General features: G+C 43.5%; 1 protein-coding gene across 1 annotated transcript; it reads left to right on the plus strand.

The window, feature by feature from the left end:
* The first annotated feature begins 8,641 nt into the window (after positions 1–8,641).
* LOC109219406 lies at positions 8,642–9,376 on the plus strand. Its single transcript, XM_019383871.1, has 2 exons — positions 8,642–8,750; positions 8,958–9,376. The coding sequence occupies exons 1-2, from the start codon at positions 8,642–8,644 to the stop codon at positions 9,374–9,376; spliced, it is 528 nt and encodes a 175-aa protein (XP_019239416.1).
* Positions 9,377–19,614: the final 10,238 nt, after the last annotated feature.

The raw sequence follows: 19,614 nt of genomic DNA on the forward strand, positions 1-19,614 counted from the left end.
CTTTTGGAGGAGAGACACTACTTTAGGGTTAGACAACACCCTTGGAGGCAAGAACACACTAGGAGCAAGGCGGGGAATTCTTCTACGAGTTTTTCGTTCCCCTTCCTATTTTTCATTGTTGATTATGACTTTTAGTATTGTAGTTCTACATGCTATTATGAATAGCTAATTTTTTATCTAGGGTTTTGATGGAACTTTTGTAGGATAAATTCTTGTTATTTTTATATAATTGAGCCATAGTATTTTCTCTATTTGTTCAACTACGTGTTTGTTGTAGTTAATTGACAGGATCCTCAATTAGTTGTGCCTATTTAGTGTGCATAACTCGGGAGAGAGTGCATATTTAGGTAGTTGTTGAACAACATCACTCCCAAAGTATAAGAGGGATCTATAATTGCGGGTTTAAAGGCGGGATTAGGGATAACGAAGCCTTGGGTGCAATCTAAAGTGAGCTGTAATAAACAAAACCAGCTAGCGTAACTCAGGAGAGAGCGTCTAGTAAATTATCGTAATTACTCGGGAGAGATTTACGGTAAGAGGAGTGCTCATGATTGGTAGAGAATATTTAGGCGAAATTATAGAAAACATAGCGGGAAGGATTCCGACAATTGGGAAAATCATAACTCTAGACCTCCTTAATCTCTTCTCCAACCTGTAGCATCTTTAGCGTTAATTTATTATTTTAAATTGTTAGTTAGTTAGTTAAACACAAGAATCTTAATATATATAACTTAGGAATTGTTCAAGCTTGTATTCTTGGTGATAGTGAACAACTACAGCTAAGCCTTAGTTCTCTGTGGGATTCGACTCCGGACTTGTAAACCGGATTATATTTGCAACGACCGCGTGCCCTTTTTATAAGGCATAGTTGGGCATGATCAGTATCAAAAGGGGGTCGGAGAAATAGCTTCAGATTCGCAGAAGGTCTATTCAACGTGGGCATCTTGGTCAAAGAATCATGGGGTGCTTCAGGGGAAATACGATGGTCTATGAGTTGCTGGGCTACGTGGCTTGTACTAGGATTTTCTGCATTGAGTGTTGGTTGGGGTAGTTATGTATCGACAGGGAGAAGTGTTACCTCATAGGAAATACTAGGAGTAACCGAAGAAATAGGTCAGCTCTGTGGTGTTGGATCAGCATAGCAATGGAAGTAATTGATCATTTTTGAATGGGAATTCCCTACCGGCATTTGTGGCAGTACTCTTGGGTTGGACGGTTTATGTGGATAAGTTGAGTTGGGAAGATGCGGTCCTAATGGTTTAGTTACATGCGGACGGATCTCAGAGAGTTCTCGATGGTTTCGGCAACAGCTTGAGTCGGCTGGCTGCTATGGGAATTAGGAATATGTTGTACATTATGGGTTTCTCCTGGATGGATATCAGAAGTTAATAGAAGGTTGGTATTATTGGATATCATATGTGAAGAACGTGCATTTTAGGAAACTCCCTTGAGTTTTGGTTTGCGGGTGCGTGGCTAGTGGCATGGTGATTACTGGGTTTTGAGTCTTTTGAGGTTCAAGTTTTGTTACGCGGCCTGAAAATCTATATGGGTGCTTCAGTAAAATGATGTCATTCGATTAACATAGTTGAGTTCGGGTATGGAAATTTTGGTATTCCTGAGGTTTTGGGGCTAGATGTCCCCATATGCGGGCTATTTCTTGTTTGTGGATTGTGAAGGCATGTTGAGAATAGGATAACTGATAGCATACATTATCGACAGGTTGCTATGGACTTTAGGGAGGATATTTACCTGTTTGGGAATGATCAGGATTTGGGTTGGGGGCTATTTGAAAGCTCAACGAGAATATGTATTTTATTTCAGGTCAAGTTTGGGTGCTCTTGTGAGATTGTTATCACGGTTATGTTACCAGGCAGAATGGATATTCTTTGTGCCCCTGGCCTATGTTATGTGCTACTCTCTTATGTCATCATGGGCTGTAAGGTTGTAAGATTATTCTCCACGCATGTTGGAATTCCGTTAAGGCCTTATGGCGATGTGGGCGAAATGGCCCTCGTGATGTTGATTGGCTAGTTGGGCTTGCTTTCTTCCATGTTTTGTTAATTCTATTCATTTTTCCCACAGTTATACTTGTGCACTCTACTGTGTTTGATATTAGTACTCATGTGATCAGTGAACTCGAGCACTTTGGCTTGATGAGTATCTGGGAGCAGGCTGCACGCCGCAACGGATGTTATGTGGGATACCCTTTCCTTGTGTTTATTTGGTTTTTTGTTTTCCCTCTGTGGGATGATTTAATAAAACTGTAGTTTTGTTGTTATACATGTTGTACTTGTTAGATAATCCTTATACCTTGCTTTCCTTCTATTTGTACTACAAAACTGAGTTATTGCTGAGTTGGTGTACGAGCTGTGTGGCATGAGAATCCATGTGGTTCCGTGATGAGTTGTTAGTTGGGTTGCTTGTATTGGCTGAGATGAGGTTCTTAGACCTTAGATCCGCACTATCGTATTGGGGGTGAGGAGTGTTTGGAAGGATGAGGCTATTTCTGCTAAGATTTGGGCAATGGCCCTTGACGGACGAGAGAGCTTCTTGACTTGTTGACTTCATGGGCGGTTATGAGTTCCCGCATGTTTCTTTATCATGGGCAGCATTGTGGAGGTCCGGAACAAGGTTCTATTTAGTGAAGTGTATTGCCGATGTCCAGAATGTTATTTGGGCAACTATGGTGGTCAGAAGTTATTGCTACGGGCATTTGAGTTGTGTGGAACATCGTGTGATTGTACCCTAGGTTGGAATTATGGCTCGATTCAGCTTGTTCAGGATTATACACCGAGATGATGCGAGATTCGGGTCCTATGATGAATTTCATATGTTGAGATTTGGGTTCTGTCCTACATAGGTTTAGGTGATGGGTAATCACCCCCGGGTGTATGTATGGTGAGCTTATGCAGTGGTTTGATGGCTTTGGAACAACTCTTGGCACGTTCGAGGACGAACGTATGTTTAAGTGGGGGAGAATGTAACGACCCGACCGGTCGTTTTGAGAATTTACACTTTTCTCGATAGTTTGGGGGCACAAGTAGCTCCGTATGATGTATTAGGGCTTGCACGCAAAATTTGAGTACATTCCGAGTTGATTTGATATATTTCGGCGCGAGATTTTGGAAGTCGAAAGTTAGAAAGTTCATTAAGTTTGATTTGAGGTGTGCTTCATCATTTCGATGTTGTTATGCGTGATTTAAGGCTTCGAGTAGGTCCGTATTTTGTTATGGGACTTGTTGGTATGTTCATACAGGGTCCCGAGGGGGCTCGGGTGGGTTTCAGATAGGTTTGGGCTGTGTTGCGCTCGTTTTTCTTATGTTTTGACGTCGTTTCTTCAAGCATAAATGGTACCACATTAAACAAATGAGCTCCGATTTCTGTTTTGATTGAAGCATTAGATCCGTATCGTAATTAAGGAGCCATAGCAAAAAGAATCGTCAAATTTGGACATCGTATGAGGATTTTATGGTCATTTTACTAAGAATTGGGCTACCAGATTTTTCATATTAATTACGAAATTGCCACTGTCTTCGTATTTAAAAATTTGCACTATTTCCAAATATTGAAACCAGCATATCTCCTTCATTATAAGGTCAAATGGAGTGATTTAAAAGCCTAATTTCGCTAAAATATCACAAGAAATCCATTGGAGGCATCAAAATCGAGTTTTGAGATCGTTTGGCATGCTAAACGAGGCAGCACAGCTGGGCAAAAATACTTAATATCGAAAGTTCGTTCATTTGGTCATCTTTTGAGTTGGGGAGCTCGGATTTGGATAATTTTTGGAGGTGACTTTCACTATATGGATTAAGGTAAGTGTTCTATACTCGATTTTGGTTATACTTCATAAATCCATCTTCGTTTTAGGCATTTGATTGATGATTTCAAAGTGAAATTTGGGGGTTTTGTCTAAAATTTCATAAAGTGAATTTTTGAGTTTTGAATATCGGTTCGGAGTCAGATTTGAGTGAAACTACTATGGTTGGACTCATAATTTAATGGGTGTTCGGGTTTTATAAATTTTGTCGGGTTCCGAGGTGCGGGCCCGGGGAGTTGACTTTTGTTGACTTTTTGTAAATTGTATAAGGATCATAGCTTTGTTAATTGAAATTATTTTCTCTTGCATTGTTTGATGTATTTAAGTCTTCTTTGGCTAGATTGGGTCGAGCGATCGTGAATTGGTAAAGGAAAAGCTAAATTGAGTATTGAGTTGGCCAAATTGAGGTAAGTATCTTGCCTAACCTTGTGTGGGGGATTTCCCCTTAGGATTTGAGTCATCTATGTTGATTGTAGTTCGTGTACGCGAGGTGACGAGTGCATGCTCGGACTTATTTATGGAAAGTTGGCCTTTTAGGGTTCTTAGGTCCTTATATTTACTAAGTATGAAGTTGTTCTTGATATGACTGAGTTTCCCATTTACTAGTTTCACCTCTACATGCTTAATTAGAATTAATTGTTTTATGATTCACTCTTATTGCCTATTGACTCTTATTTGACTTAACTGAAGATTTGTACCTCTTCTATTGTCATGCTACCTTTTCATTACTGCCTATCATTATCTGAAATTATTATTATCTCATCCTATAGTTGTTTAGTATTAATTGAGGTTGCGATTGACTTTCCGTCGTTTATCCTTAATTGAATTGTCGAATAACCTTCGTAATTGCTCAACCTTAAAAGAAATTAGATATCATATATTTCAGCTGACATAGCATTATTTGGAATTATTCAACTCGTGTTAGCTTCCTTGTAGTCCAATTGTATAATGTGGGATCGTTGCTACATTTAAGTGTTCCCTTGTTAAGCTATTCTCTTTACGCCTAACATTCTTTACTGTAGTTATTCCTTGTGAACGGGCTCTACCGTTTCTTTGTGATTTAAAGTTTTGGAGTTGATTTACTTGTTGTACTTTGTATTATTGTCATTGTTGATGTTGTACTTGTTGTGGTGATGCACGAGGTTTCTGTCGTGTTGTAGTTGTTATCTCTATTGGTTGCGCTGCATATTTACTTTGGGACTACGGAACGGTATTCCGGGAGATCCCCCTGTATATTTACTTTGGGACTACGGAAAGGTATTTCGGGAGATCCCTTTGTACTGCATATTTACTGTGGGACTACGGAACGGTATTCCGGGAGATACCCCAGCACTACATATTTATTTTGGGACTACGGAACGGTATTCCGGGAGATCCCCCTGCACATTTACGTTTGGGACTAAGGGACGGTATCCTGGGAGATCCCCTGTTGTTATCACTGTGTACTGAGCTGTTGTCTTTCATTGATTTTATTCCTGTGTAAACATTCTACGTGATGTCCATTCTTTTACTTATGATTACTAGCTGGTATGTACTATGTTAGGACACTTGCACAAGCATACACGTGGATAAGCGCCCTTAATGGATAAGAGGTTTTCTTGATATTGCTGAGTATAGATGCACACCCTTGTTTACTCGCCTTCTATGTGAGAACGGCTATATTCGGCACGTGAGTTGTCAGCATGATTATGAGTTGTGATGAGGGCACAGGATGCCAAGTGTTAGGGTTCAGGTATTGAGACCCGTGAGTCCCAATTTATCTGATTTCGGTACTTCGTGAAGGTTATTGACTAAAAAAATCAAATGTGAAAGTTGTCGTAGTTGCTGAGTTATTATTTGTCTTTGCTGTATCTGTGGTTTCATATTTAGGTTATGTTTCCGCTCACTCTTCTGTGTCATTATTATGGTATTCCGCTGATATTTGTCGTTTTCTCCTTTCTTATTGTAATTACTGTATTGTTAGTCATATTGCGTAGTTTTCATGTAGAAATCATATACTGTTGTTCCTATACTTATACTTGTTCAATTTATTAGACCAGTAGGTTTCTTGACTGTTCCTCGTCACTACTCCACCGAGGTTAGTCTTGATACTTACTGGACACCGCTGTGGTGTGCTCATATTATACTTCTGTACATTTTTGTACAGATTCAGGTATTTGCTCGTTAGTAGCTGTGCGGATCGTTGTTGTGGAGACTCAAGGTAAACCTATTGCTGCGTTTGTAGGTTTCAGAGTCACCTTCCTATTTTTTTGTATTCACACTGTTTTACTTATTTCCAAACAGTTGTATTTAGAAGTCGTAGTAAACTCTGTAGAGCTTATGACTTGTACTACCGGTTTTGGGAAATTGTAAACTTTGTAAAGATTTCTATATCGAGACTGTTACATTTTCTTTATTATTGTTATTATTCAGTAATTGTTAGGCTTACCTAGTCCCTAATACTAGGTGCCATCACGATACCCAACGGAGGGGAAATTGGGTCGTGACAAAGTAATAACTCCCAACTAGCCAATACAAAGAAAGAAAAACGTTTTGAGGAGGGGACAATTGAGGAAGAGTTGCAAGCATCCCACCGATTGAGGAAGAGTTACAAATTCATTATTTTTAAAAATTAAACACTTTACCTAAGAGTTGCGATTTTCTTCTCTCTCTTTTTCACCAAAAGTTGCGATTTCATTCTTTTAAAAAATCATTTTAAAAAATCAAGTAATTTACCTATTTTTCTTTACAGTGTATTTATGCTTTGCAAATTTTCATAGCCTAATCCAGATACTTTGGCTTCCTCCTTAACGCTAATTTTACCACAACATACAATAATCCACGGCCTCCATTGTATGGGGTCGAATTTGACTAACCACGTCCCACCGCCTGCGTGACTAACCGTCGAATGTCTACGACTCGACACAAGGGAACGACCCCGGGTGAGGTGGGGGACAACCTCGGCCTGTTATTAGTTCCGTTATAAAAGTACACTGACGTTATCACTCCTAGGATTTAGCTCGAATCCCTCTATTATATAAAGGGGGATCGAACATTGTAATAGAGGACTGGTAACAAAAGAACTGACTCTCTATCTAATATTTATCTCTCTAATCTTTATCTCTCTATCTCTCCCTCTCTATTATCCATACATTGTTGTTATTATTCCGATTAATAAAACGATCCTGGGGATTATTATCTCCGACTACGATTTACCCTTTCAGTTCTGTGATTGATTTGCTTAAAAGGATTTTAACATCTTTTGAGTCAAACAATTTGGCGCCGTCTGTGGGGATTTCTGTAGTCGAAATCATAGTTCTCACCTGGGATATCAAACAAAACGATCTCTATCCTCCGCACTCCATAGAAATCAGCGATGGCAGAGAAAGAAGCAAGGTTGAAAGCGATAGCGAATGTCTCAAACAACCTCTTAGACTCCCTCAACGAAGCTGGTAGAGAAGACAACGAGAATATAACACCAAGAGGTATATCGGAGGGGGAGATCTCACCCTCTATACTCGAGGATCTGACGATCTTGCGCGAAAGAGGAACTTCGACATCTACGGTGAGGGAAACACCACCAGCAGTCAAAAAGCTATCAGAAGAATGGTTGACAAGCGCTCTAAACACCATGCTCGAAAAACCTTCTCTAGGAAATACCGGAGATTCGCCAACGTTGGAAGTCACTGCTGTCACCGGCGAGCCAAGCACTGTACAAACAATCAACAATCGCACTACCACCGATGNATGGAAGAAATGGAAAACGAGAACAAAATGCTTCGTGACCAAATGAAAGAACACCAGGAAAGGGTTGACAAAATACCCGGCGCCCCTAAGCTGCTGCCAAAACGCGATGTGGGAAGGTTTGTCGAGCAGCCGGACAGTGAGGAAGCTGCTCCCCACCCCATCCCGAAAACCTTTAAAATGCCACCATACTTGAAAATATACGACGGGACCACGGATCCAGAAGATCACCTGATTCATTACGTCACTGCGGTAAAAGGCAACGACTTGTCAAAAGAACAAGTACCATCTGTGCTGTTGAAAAAGTTCGGTGAGACTTTGACAGGAGGAGTGTTAACCTGGTATTCTCAGCTACCAGCACGATCGATATCGACGTTCGAGGAAATGGCGGATAAATTCGCTACCGCTCATGCAGGAGCAAAGAAGGCTGAAGCCTGGGTCAATGACATCTTCGCTATCAGACAAACGGCGGGCGAAGGGCTCCGGGACTTTCTAGCCCTGTTCAACAGGGTAAGAATGGGACTACCAAATGTGTCGGAAGGAATGGCGGTCGCAGCCTTCCAAAACGGATTAAGCAGAAGCGGATCGAAGGCAACCAAGAAGTTACTCAATAGACTCATGAAGTACCCTCCCACCACATGGGAGGAAATCCATAATGCCTACTGCGCCGAAGTAAGAGCAGATGAAGACGATCTGAACGGTCCAACCCAGCGACTAGCGTCAGTATAGTCCGAGGTAAGGAGGGATCGACGTAGCGACGGACGAAGGGATTAGCTCCCGCGCTTCAACAGAGAAAGGCATCAGCCCTATGTCAGAAATCCAAATCCGCCTCCCCCGAGGCATGCAGATGCCGTGTCGTGACATATCGCGCCCCTTCGAAATGAAAAAGGTATGCCTCTATTATTATCTGCTCACAACTTTTGTGTTTCCCCTTCAGAAATAGTGTACGCACTAAAGAAGCTGGGCACGAAGGTGTAGTGGCCACCAAAGATGAAATCGAACCCAAACGCAAGAAGGTCAAATGTCCTCTGCAAATTCCATCAGGAAAGAGGACACAAGACCGAAGACTGCATAGGTTTACGACAGGAGGTGGTTAGAATGCTGAACCAGGGATACCTGAAAGAACTGCTCAGCGATAAGGGAAAGGCCAACTTCGCCAGAGGGCGCGACCCATCTCAAGGACCACCAAGGCCACCGTCGCCGGCACGTACCATACAAATGATTATCGGCGGTGGCGACGACTCGGTGATCAACCACGTAAAGTTCGCCACCACGCATAAGCTCAAACATACAATCACTCACGAACGGTATGATGGCTTCAAAGACAGTATCATCTTCGACAAGTCAGATACCGACGGTTTGTCTTTCCCTCATTACGATGCTTTAGTCATAACATTACGCATCGCTGATACAGATGTGAAGAGAATTATAGTAGATGATGGAAGCGGCGCGTGTATTATCCACCCGAGAGTTCTCATGCGAATGAAGCTCAAGGATAAGATAATACCACGTTGCATAACACTAACGGGTTTTAATAATGCAGTAGAGCGGACATCTAGAGAAATAGCATTACCAGTCCTGGCTGGGGGAGTCACGCTGGAAACTACATTCCACGTCATGGACCAGGAAACCGCCTATAATGCCATCATAGGATGCCCATGGATACACGCCATGCGAGCCATCCCCTCAAGCTTCTATCAGGTAATCAAGTTTCCCACCCCGTGGGGAATTTTCAGCATTCGAGGCGAGCCGCGCACCGCCCAGGAATGCTACCGGATCGCCCAAGATTGCACGCATACCAAGCAGTTAAAAGGGGCAAGCGCGGAGTCATAGCAATCAGCCATGTCGGGAGCTAAAACTGACTCGCCAGCAGAAGTCATCATAGAGCCCGACATTGTAAAAGCTTGCAAAGCAACTATTGAAGATCTCGACGCGGTACACCTGGACGATGCCGACGATACAAAAAAGGTTTATATCGGACACAGCCTCTCCGAGCCAGGTAAGTATCGTGAATTTTTGACTAACAATGCCGATCTATTTGCCTTTTCACACTCAGATATGCCGGGGATTCCAAAAGACACCGCCACTCATAGGCTGAATATCGATCCGCTCTATCCGACCGTGCGGCAGATGAGGAGGAAATTCAATGCCGCAATTAACGAGGCAGTCAGTGAAGAAGTGGACAAGTTACTGGCCAACGGCTCCATCAAAGAATCGAAATACCCCCAATGGGTCGCTAATGTTGTTATGGTCAAAAAGAAAAATGGCAAGTGGAGAATGTGTGTGGACTTCACCGATCTGAACAAGGCATGTCCAAAAGATTCCTTTCCCTTGCCCCATATCGACCAACTGATCGACGCAACAGCGGGACACGAACTGCTGAGTTTCTTGGACGCCTACTCCGGTTACAACCAAATCCTAATGGTTGAGGAGGATCAAGAGAAAACAACTTTCATCACCCACCAAGGGACTTACTGCTATAAGGTGATACCATTCGGACTCAAGAATGCGGGGGCCACATACCAGAGGTTAGTTACCAAGATGTTCAAGGAACAGCTCGGCAAGACAATGGAGGTCTATATCGACGACTTGCTGGTGAAATTGGAAAAGAAAGAAGACCCTATCGGTCATTTGAAAGAAGCCTTCGAGATATTGAAACAGTACGGGATGAAATTGAATCCGGAAAAATGCGCCTTCGGCGTGGCCTCAGGAAAATTTCTGGGTTTCCTTGTGTCACAACGAGGCATCGAGGTCAACCCGGATCAGATCAAGGCCATAGACACGATATTCGAGGTACTGAACAGCAAGAAACGGGTACAGTAGCTGACGGGACGAATAGCCGCCCTATCAAGGTTCATTTCGAGATCTTCGGACAGGTGCCACAAGTTCTTCAATGTACTGAAAAAGGATCATGGACTACAATGGAACAAAGAGTGCATCGCCGCCTTGAGGAAACTAAAAGCATATCTGTCTTTGCCACCACTACTCGTCAAGGCAGACCCAGGTGAGAGTCTGCTCGTATACCTAGCGGTAACCGAAGTCGCCGTCAGCACAGTCTTAGTCTGCGAAAATAAAGGTACGCAATCCCCCATTTACTATATCAGCAAGACCCTAATCGATGCCGAAACAAGGTACCCACACCTTGAAAAACCGGCTCTGGCACTAGTCGTAGCTTCACGAAAGCTTAGACCTTACTTTCAATGTCACCCCATAAAAGTAATAACAACATTTCCCCTAAGGGGCATCCTGCATAAACCCGAGCTCTCAGGCAGACTCGCCAGATGGGCCATAGAGCTCAGCGAGCACGACATAACGTATCACCCGCGAACTGCCATTAAGTCGCAGGTGCTCGCCGACTTTGTCGCCGATTTCAGTATGGAAATTCTGCCGGAAGCGGAACAAGACGCCCTTCGTGCCTCCACTCTCACCGACATTTGGACCCTCTATACTAACGGAGCCTCGAATGCCTCGGGATCGGGACTGGGACTCGTCCTCGAAGTCCCTACAGGCGAAGTAATTCGCCAGTCCATACGATGTCCCGAGATGACTAACAACGAGGCCGAGTACGAGGCTGTGGTTGCAGGTATGAAGTTAGCACTCAAGTACGGAGCCCGGTGACTCATCCTCCACTGCGACTCCCAACTCATCGTAAATCAAGTCACCGAGACTTTCCAAATTAAAGAACAAAGACTACAAAAGTATCAATCAGAGATCCAAAAGCTGATGCCAGAATTCGACGAATGCCGCCTCGAGCAGATACCTAGGGCGCAAAACATTGAAGCAGATGGCCTAGCCAAGCTAGCCGCAGCCACCAAGAACATCAACAAAGGAAACGTGGTCACCCTCCTCCATTCAGCCATAGATCACGTCGAGGTATTTTCCTTGAAATTAACATGGTACTGGCGCAACCGCTTTGTAGCCTATCTGCAGGACGGAACACTCCCTCAAGAGAAAAAAGAAGCCAAGAATCTCCGAGTGCAAGCTGCCCGATACAGCCTGGTAAATCATGACCTCTACAAAAGAACTTTCGGCGGCCCCCTCGCCAAATGCCTCGGACCCCACCAAACAAGACAAGTATTGGAGGAGGTGCACGAGGGCCATTGCGGCGCCCATACTGGGAATCGCGCCCTCGTCCGATGCCTCATCCGTGCCGGCTATTACTGGCCTACTATGAAAAAAGAAGCAGTAGACTACGTCCAGAGATGCGAGCAATGCCAAAAATACGCCCCCATGATACATCAAGCGGGAGAACTCCTCCATTCAATCACTTCGCCATGGCCCTTCATAAAATGGGGGGATGGACATAATCGGCCCCCTGCTGGCTGGGCGATTTCCTTTTAATTTTAACTGACTATTTCTCCAAATGGGTGGAAGCAGGTGCGTACGCTCAAATACGCGAATAGGAGGTCATCGCTTTTATGTGGAAGAATGTTATATGTCGTTTCGGCATCCCCAAAGAAATCAGCTGCGACAATGGGCCTCAGTTCATCGGAAAGAAAACGACCGAGTTCTTCGACAAATGGCACATCAAGCGGATACTCTCCACTCCGTACCACCCAGCCGCCAACGGTCAAGCCGACTCTTCCAACAAAGTAATATTGAACATATTGAAAAAGAAGCTCGAGGAAGCTAAAGAGTTATGGCCCGAATTACTGTCCGAAGTACTATGGGCATACCGAACAACGCCAAAGTCCAGCACGGGAGAAACGCCATATTCACTAGTCTATGGAACCGATGCAGTCATACCCGTCGAGATCAGGGAGCCAAGCCTGAGATACTCCCATGACAGCGGGGCGGGTAACGATGAAAATAGGTTACAAGACCTAGATGAAGTCGAAGAACGGAGAGACATGGCCCATATAAGAATGATAGCCCAAAAAACAGCAGGTAGAAAGATACTACAACAGAAAATCCAAAGTAAGATCACTCAAAGTTGGTGATTACGTCCTCAAGGCCAAAACGCTGGCATCAAAAGACCCAAACGAGGGAAAGTTGGGAGCCAACTAGGACAGACCGTATAAAATCACAGCAGTCGCAAATAAGGGAGCATTCCAACTGGAAACTATGGAGGGAAAACCACTCCAAAAAAATTGTAACGTCGCTCACCTCAAGTACTTCCACTTCTAAGAGGCGTCTCCTAGGTCGTACTCTTTTTCCCTCACCTGAGTTTTGTCCCAATTGGGTTTTCTCGGGGAGGTTTTTAACGAGGCGGCGAAGGAGATGCCCCATGGATCAAAAGCACAATTCATCACCTCGGTCCATCAACACGGTCTCTAGACCGAAGTAATGAAGGGACTACCCCAGTCAATCTCCATTATATATGCAGAAGTCGATCTCCATTGTATGAATAGAAATCAATCTCCATTGTATAAACAAAAATCTCCATTACGTGAACAAAAGTGTCGATCTCCATTGTGTGAACAGAAATCTCCGCGATATGAACAGAAGTCGAATCTCCATCGAAACAACATCCTAACGGCTAAAGCCATCGACATTGTTCGACTTCGATTCGGACCACGACGAATGTTACTTTGACGACAGTCGAAACATCTTAACGGCTAAGGCCGTCGACATTGTTCGACTTCGATTCGGACCACGACGGATGTTACTTCGACGACAGTCGAAACATCTTAACGGCTAAGGCCATCGACATTGATCGACTTCGATTCGGACCACGACGGATGTTACTTCGACGACGGTCGAAGCAACATCCTAACAGCTAAGGCCATCGACATTATTCAACCTCGTTCGAACCACGACGAATAATACCTCAACGACAGTCGAAGCAACATCCTAACGGCTAAGGCCATCGACATTGATCGACTTCGATTCGGACCACGACGGATGTTACTTCGACGACGGTCGAAACATCTGAACGGCTAAGGCCATCGACATTGTTCGACTTCGATTCGGACCACGACGGATGTTACTTCGACGACAGTTGAAACATCTTAACGGCTAAGGCCATCAACATTGTTCGACTTCGATTCGGACCACGACGGATGTTACTTCGACGACAGTCGAAACATCTTAACGGCTAAGGCCATCGACATTGTTCGACTTCGATTCGGACCACGACGGATGTTACTTCGACGACAGTCGAAACATCTGAACGGCTAAGGCCATCGACATTGCTCGATTTCGATTCGGACCACAACGGATGTTACCTCGACGACAGTCGAAACAACATCTTAACGGCTAAGGCCATCGACATTGTTCGACCTCGTTCGGACCACGACGGATGTTACCTCGATGACAGTCAAAGCAACGTCCTAACGGCTAAGGCCATCAACATTGTTCGATCACGTTCGAACCACGACAAAATCTCCTAAAAGGCAATATTCGCGAAGGCTAAGTATAAAACAAAAACAACAAAAGGGAAAAGCAACAAACAGACGAAGCGACAAAAATAAAAGTTTGTATTAACAACAAAAACTATATACAATCGTCCACATGGACGGATTTTAGTACACCACACACCCAAAGAAGATGCGGAAGCAAAAATATACAAGCTTAAACTAACTACCACCCCCCGTGGCTTAAGCGTCCTCATACCACGAGTCTGAGTCAAGACGTTCGACATCCTCGGAAGCAACATCCTCCCCATCGGGAGAGTCGGGGTAATACCCACACGATTCACGAGCCGTGCGTGCTTCATTTTGCACCACCTGAACCTCCACCTCCATCGCTCGACCCTCTGCGTGTAAAGCTCTGTATATATCAAGTCGTGCCTCTGCATAGACCCACATCTCATGGGCGCTACGGTGCGGGCCCCGACCAGATGGGGGACGAGACGAGGAGGGCCGAGAATGGCATTTCGCTTCCTCAGACCTCGGAGGGGCGACTTGCCTCTGCCACACGGTCAATTTGTCAGCAGTAGCACTCAGCTCGCCCTTAAGTCTGTCGATTTCTGCCATTCTAACACCAAGCTCGGCGGTCAGACTGGCTACCCTCTGCTGCAAGTCGGCATTCTCCGCAGCCACCCCTCGATTCAATTCGAGTTCATCATCCTTCGCCCAGAGGAGAGCCTCCAGCTCACTATTACGAGCAACGGCCCTCACTAGCTCCCCATCCGTCTCCTCCAGTTCCGCCCCCTACGTTCCAATTGGGCCTCCCTCTCCTTAATCCCCTCGCGGAACACTTGGAACTCGGGGTCCTGTCGGTAGAGATCAGCCACCGCTCGATGCTTAGCACGGCATTTTCGATACTTCCTCAACATCTTCTTATAGAGGTCCGTCCTATTCCGCTCACGACGATCCCTCTCCACCTCCAGGACGAGGGTCTGGAAAGCAAGAACACAAGAGTAAGCATATTTCCATACCCATCCTATAATAAGCAAAGAGAAAAGTAGTAGGGTGATGAAACCTACATGTAAAGCCATGCCGGCAACCTTCCGAGACAGCTCCATATCGTTCATCGCCCTGAGCATCCCACTCTCGGGGGCGGCGCACAACAGGGTAAGCAACGATGCGACCTGCTCGCTATTCAGCAGCAAGTTGCAATCCCTAGGGATTGTTATATGACGGTCAGATCCATCCGTCACCGCCTCCACACAGGTGTGACAACTCAAAAACTCGTTTACGTCCTCAGGGGCAACATCGGAACCCGACTCATTGGCCTCCACAACAGGCACACCGACATTAGTCGACGAACCCCCCTTTGCGGGGCGCACCGAACTAACCCCTGGGCTGACTCTTTCCTCACGTGCCGGCCTCCCCGATCGAATAGCATCGGCCATAAACACGGGCGCCGAGGCCACCCGAGATGTTCCACCATCATCGGCTTCAACAGCCACCCCTTTCCCCAGCTCTAGTCTTCTCCTTTTCCTTTCCGGCGGCTCCTCACCATGAGGAGATTCGTCGGCGGGTTGTGGAGCCGGTGTCAACAAAGTCGGCTCCCCTATGGCCACATCCGCGAACGTAGCTCCCGGATGGGGTATAAGAGAGTGACCCTCGCGAACAGACTCGCATAGAATATCTTGAGCGTCCGCGGCGGTAATAGGGCGCACGGAAGCAGGGGCTGTCGCCTTCTTCCTAGAAGCTCCTCGACCTATTACCACAAAATCGCGGTTAGGCAAGGTCGTCTAACCAACAAAGCAAAATCGGAAGTTTACCTGTAGAAACTTGAGGGCCATAGCGTTGCATGAAGGCAGGCCAAGTCCGGGTTTCCTCCGCGTAAGGCAGCAGGCCGGCGACCCATCTCCTTAGCTCGACAACGGGTTGGGACGGACGAGCCATGGCTGTAATATGAAAGTTAGAACTACGATAACAATGTGCAACAGAGAACTCGATGAGCTACGGCACTTACGTATTTTGTTCCATCTTTCTGGAAACCCGGTAGGGTTGGAGACCATATGCTCGGTCCTGATAAAGAAATATTTGTGCCAGAATTTACGGCTCGGCCGGTCGTCGGTTCCCACCACCAATCCCTTCGTACCACGCATCCTCAAGTGCACCATGGTCCCTCTGAGGAAACCGGCTGTGAATAAGTGCAAGAGATGATGGACGGAGATGCTACATCCGGCCAATGCTGCACATTTAGTCAATAGCAGCAGCACTTTAAGTGTATACGGTGTAAGCTGAGCCGGGCAGATATGGTAGAATCTGCAGAACTCCTCCGCCAAGGGAAAAAGGGGAAGACCATAGCCTATCAAGAAGGGGTACTCATAAAAGGCACAATAGCCCGGCCTGTGAACGTCGACGTGATCCTCCCCCGCCGGGACCATCTGTACGTGGTCTGGAATGCCATATTTTGCGCGGAGGTCATCGAAGAGGTTCTGTCCCGTCTCAGAACGCATTGTAGCCGGAACTGCGGAATCCTTGTTGAAATCACACCGAGGCAGAGAATGCCTCGGTAATAGAGCTTCCACCGTGAGAGGACTGATATCCTCTTCCACTTCCACCTCCCTGCCATCGGAGGAGAGCGGTGCCTTCGATGGAACCATCTCAGGAACCTTTTCTTTGGTACGGCGAGACTTGGGCATATTTTCGTTCGAAAAAGATCACGTCGAAAAGAAATGAAGAAGAAAAATCTCTGGTCAAGAACGGAGAGTACAGAAACACGAAAATCAATAGAAGAGGGCTGGGAAATTCTCAGGAATGACCAAAGTTCTCCAATGAGTTTAAACCCTTCCCCTATTTATAGGGTTGGGTGGCGCCAGAATCAAGGCGTCAGATTTCAAATCAACGCGGGAAACCAAGCGCCAAAGCGTCAGTTCTTTTCTGCCTTGAGAATACGCATAATGATGACGCACGCGAACGCTGACGTCACTTAAGGCGGAACATTCTACTTCAACGTTCCGACAGGAATGACAGCTGTTTTACACCGGTCACATCGTGTCAAGTCAACAAGTCAAACTCTCCCTGACGGACGCGTTGAATCCGCCCATCGAGGACGCATCCCGTTGCGACCCCGGCGAGCGGAGGGACTAACTGTATGGGGTCGAATTTGACCAACCACGTTCTACCGTCAACATGACCAACCACCGAATATTTGCGAGCCGACACGAGAGAACGACCCCGGGGTGAGAGGAGGGACGACCTCGACCCGTCGACTCCCCTATAAAGCACACTGACGTCGTCACTTTAAGGACTCAGCTCGAATCCCCCCATTATATAAAGGGGATCTGAACCTTGTAATAGGCAGACAACTTGTAATAGAAAAACTGATTCTCTCCCTAATTTTTATCTCCATATCACTCTCTCCTTCTCTCTCTCTCTATCTCTTTTCTTTACTGCTATTATTGTTCCGATTATTGAAACGATCCTGGGGATTATTATCTTCGACTACGATTTACCCCTTCACCTCTTTGATTGATTTGCTTAAAAAAAGGTTTAACTTCTTTTGAGTCAAACAGATTCAACCACCATGGCCGCCGAATTACTTCCACAGTTCATCCAAATTTTCTACTGATCATATTCTTCAATTTATATAAAAGCCCAGAGACCACCACACCTCTTCTCCCTTTTAAACATAATTTCTTATACAACAACATAAATTATCGCGGTGAAACAACAATGAAACCTTATTATAAATGGTTTGTATCACCTGATTTAATAGTATAAAAATTGTAATTTTGTGCTCACTACAATCGCACATTATGAAAACTTTCTAGCAACAAAGTAGAATTCATTCAACAAAGTTCAAAAGTAAATCAACAATTGACTCGCTTAGGTTCCTAAATCAATAAAGTAAAACTCAATAAAAATAAGTCATAGTGCAAGTACTCAAGAAACTCTCATTTTACCAACACCCAATTTTGCATTTTCAAGTTGCCCGAATATTTTCTTAATTTCTTGAACTTTAGGTGTCATCATCGTCTTTAGATTTTGGAGTGGTACCAGATGCCAAATTCAATACAAATCGACCTTTCAGGTGTCATCGTCTTTAGATGTTGGAGTGATTCTGGAAGGTGGTCGTCGGAATAGGCTATTCGATTTTCTTCAAATACCTGAAGATGGAGAAAGAATCAAGGGATTTTGATTTCATATTTGTATAGAGAAAGACAAGAGGAGAAGATGGGTATAAGATGGGCCGATTTGCAATTTTCCGGTGGCGGCGCACAGCCAATTGGCAGAGCAATTTGAGATAACAAATATGATCTCTGGTGTTATTTTATTAAAAAAGACTTTTTCACATGAGCCGTTGATCAAGCAAAACGAATGGCTAGGATTGAACTTTTTGGATCTACTTATCATCAGAAAGAAGGGGGTCCAACGGGTCACGAGTTATCTAAGTGGGTATAGATTTTTTAAGTTGTGGGTTGGATCTTTCACTTAGAAGCCTCCACGTGGCAAGTCCGTTAAACTAAAGGTATATTTAGAACTTTGCTTAACGGTAGGGGCAAATTTAACACAATAGTATAACGGATGATACATTTGAACAATAAATGATATTAGAGGTATATATTTGGCCCTTTTCCGTACAAAAAATAAATATAAGAAAACACAATAAAAGTTTGAACACAATAATCTAAGAACTTATGCATTAATATTTTATATTAATTCAAAGTTACAATTTAAAATAAAATGTGATATTATTTTGGTTATAGGTAAAATATTAATGTAAAAAGCTAACTAAAATTTATAGAAGGTAAGAGAATGTATAAAAAAGAAAATAGAGATAGTGTGAGGATACTTATACTTTAAATTAATTTATAAATAAATAAATTAAATAATACTTAAAAATACTAGTTATATATTTAAATGATAAAATAGTTTAGAGTAAGAGGATAAAAGTGTAAAAATATATTAAATTTCAAGGATAAAAGAACTTATATTTATTGATAAATATTAAAAAGATAATAAGAAAGATATTAAGACAACTGTTAAGCTAATAAAAGATCATATGATAGTATAATAATAGTAAATAATATATAATATAATATCTATAAGTAAAGAACAAAAAGAAAAAAAGAATTTTTGAAGAAATGTGATGAATAAGACTTATTTGATTTTGAGATGAAAAATAAAGTAATGGTAAATTTTTTGTTAAAATAATATGATCTACTATGCTCAAACAACGCAGATCGCTTTACTATTTGACAGCAAAATAAAATGCAAGTATACTAAAATCAAGAGGCTGTGTTGTTACAATATAGAAAAATATAAGTTATCCACTATGAGAAATAATTTCATGTCCTGCTTCTTAAATAATATTTAATAATTATAGATAATTTTAATCTAAAAAGTTTATATTTTAAGATTATTTGCATATAATTCAAATAACCTAAAGTATAACTTGATATGGTTTGTTGTCCGCGCATCGCACGGGTATTAATACTAGTATTATATTAAAAGGAGGGTAGTATGCATTGTGGTTAAGCCAACTGGCAAGCTAAAATGAAGCCACTTGGCAATTGTAGGACAATATTAATTATTAGAAATTATAAATGGAAACATATAAGGGAAGTAGTTTAATGAATCTTATACATAATCCAAATATATCTTAGACAAATCTAATCTCTCTCTCTCTCTCTCTCTCTCTCTCTCTCTCTCTCTCTCTCTCTCTATATATATATATATATATATATATATATATATATATATATATATATATATATATATATATAT

Source organism: Nicotiana attenuata, unplaced genomic scaffold (assembly GCF_001879085.1).
Source record: "Nicotiana attenuata strain UT unplaced genomic scaffold, NIATTr2, whole genome shotgun sequence".
Lineage (NCBI taxonomy): Eukaryota > Viridiplantae > Streptophyta > Magnoliopsida > Solanales > Solanaceae > Nicotiana > Nicotiana attenuata.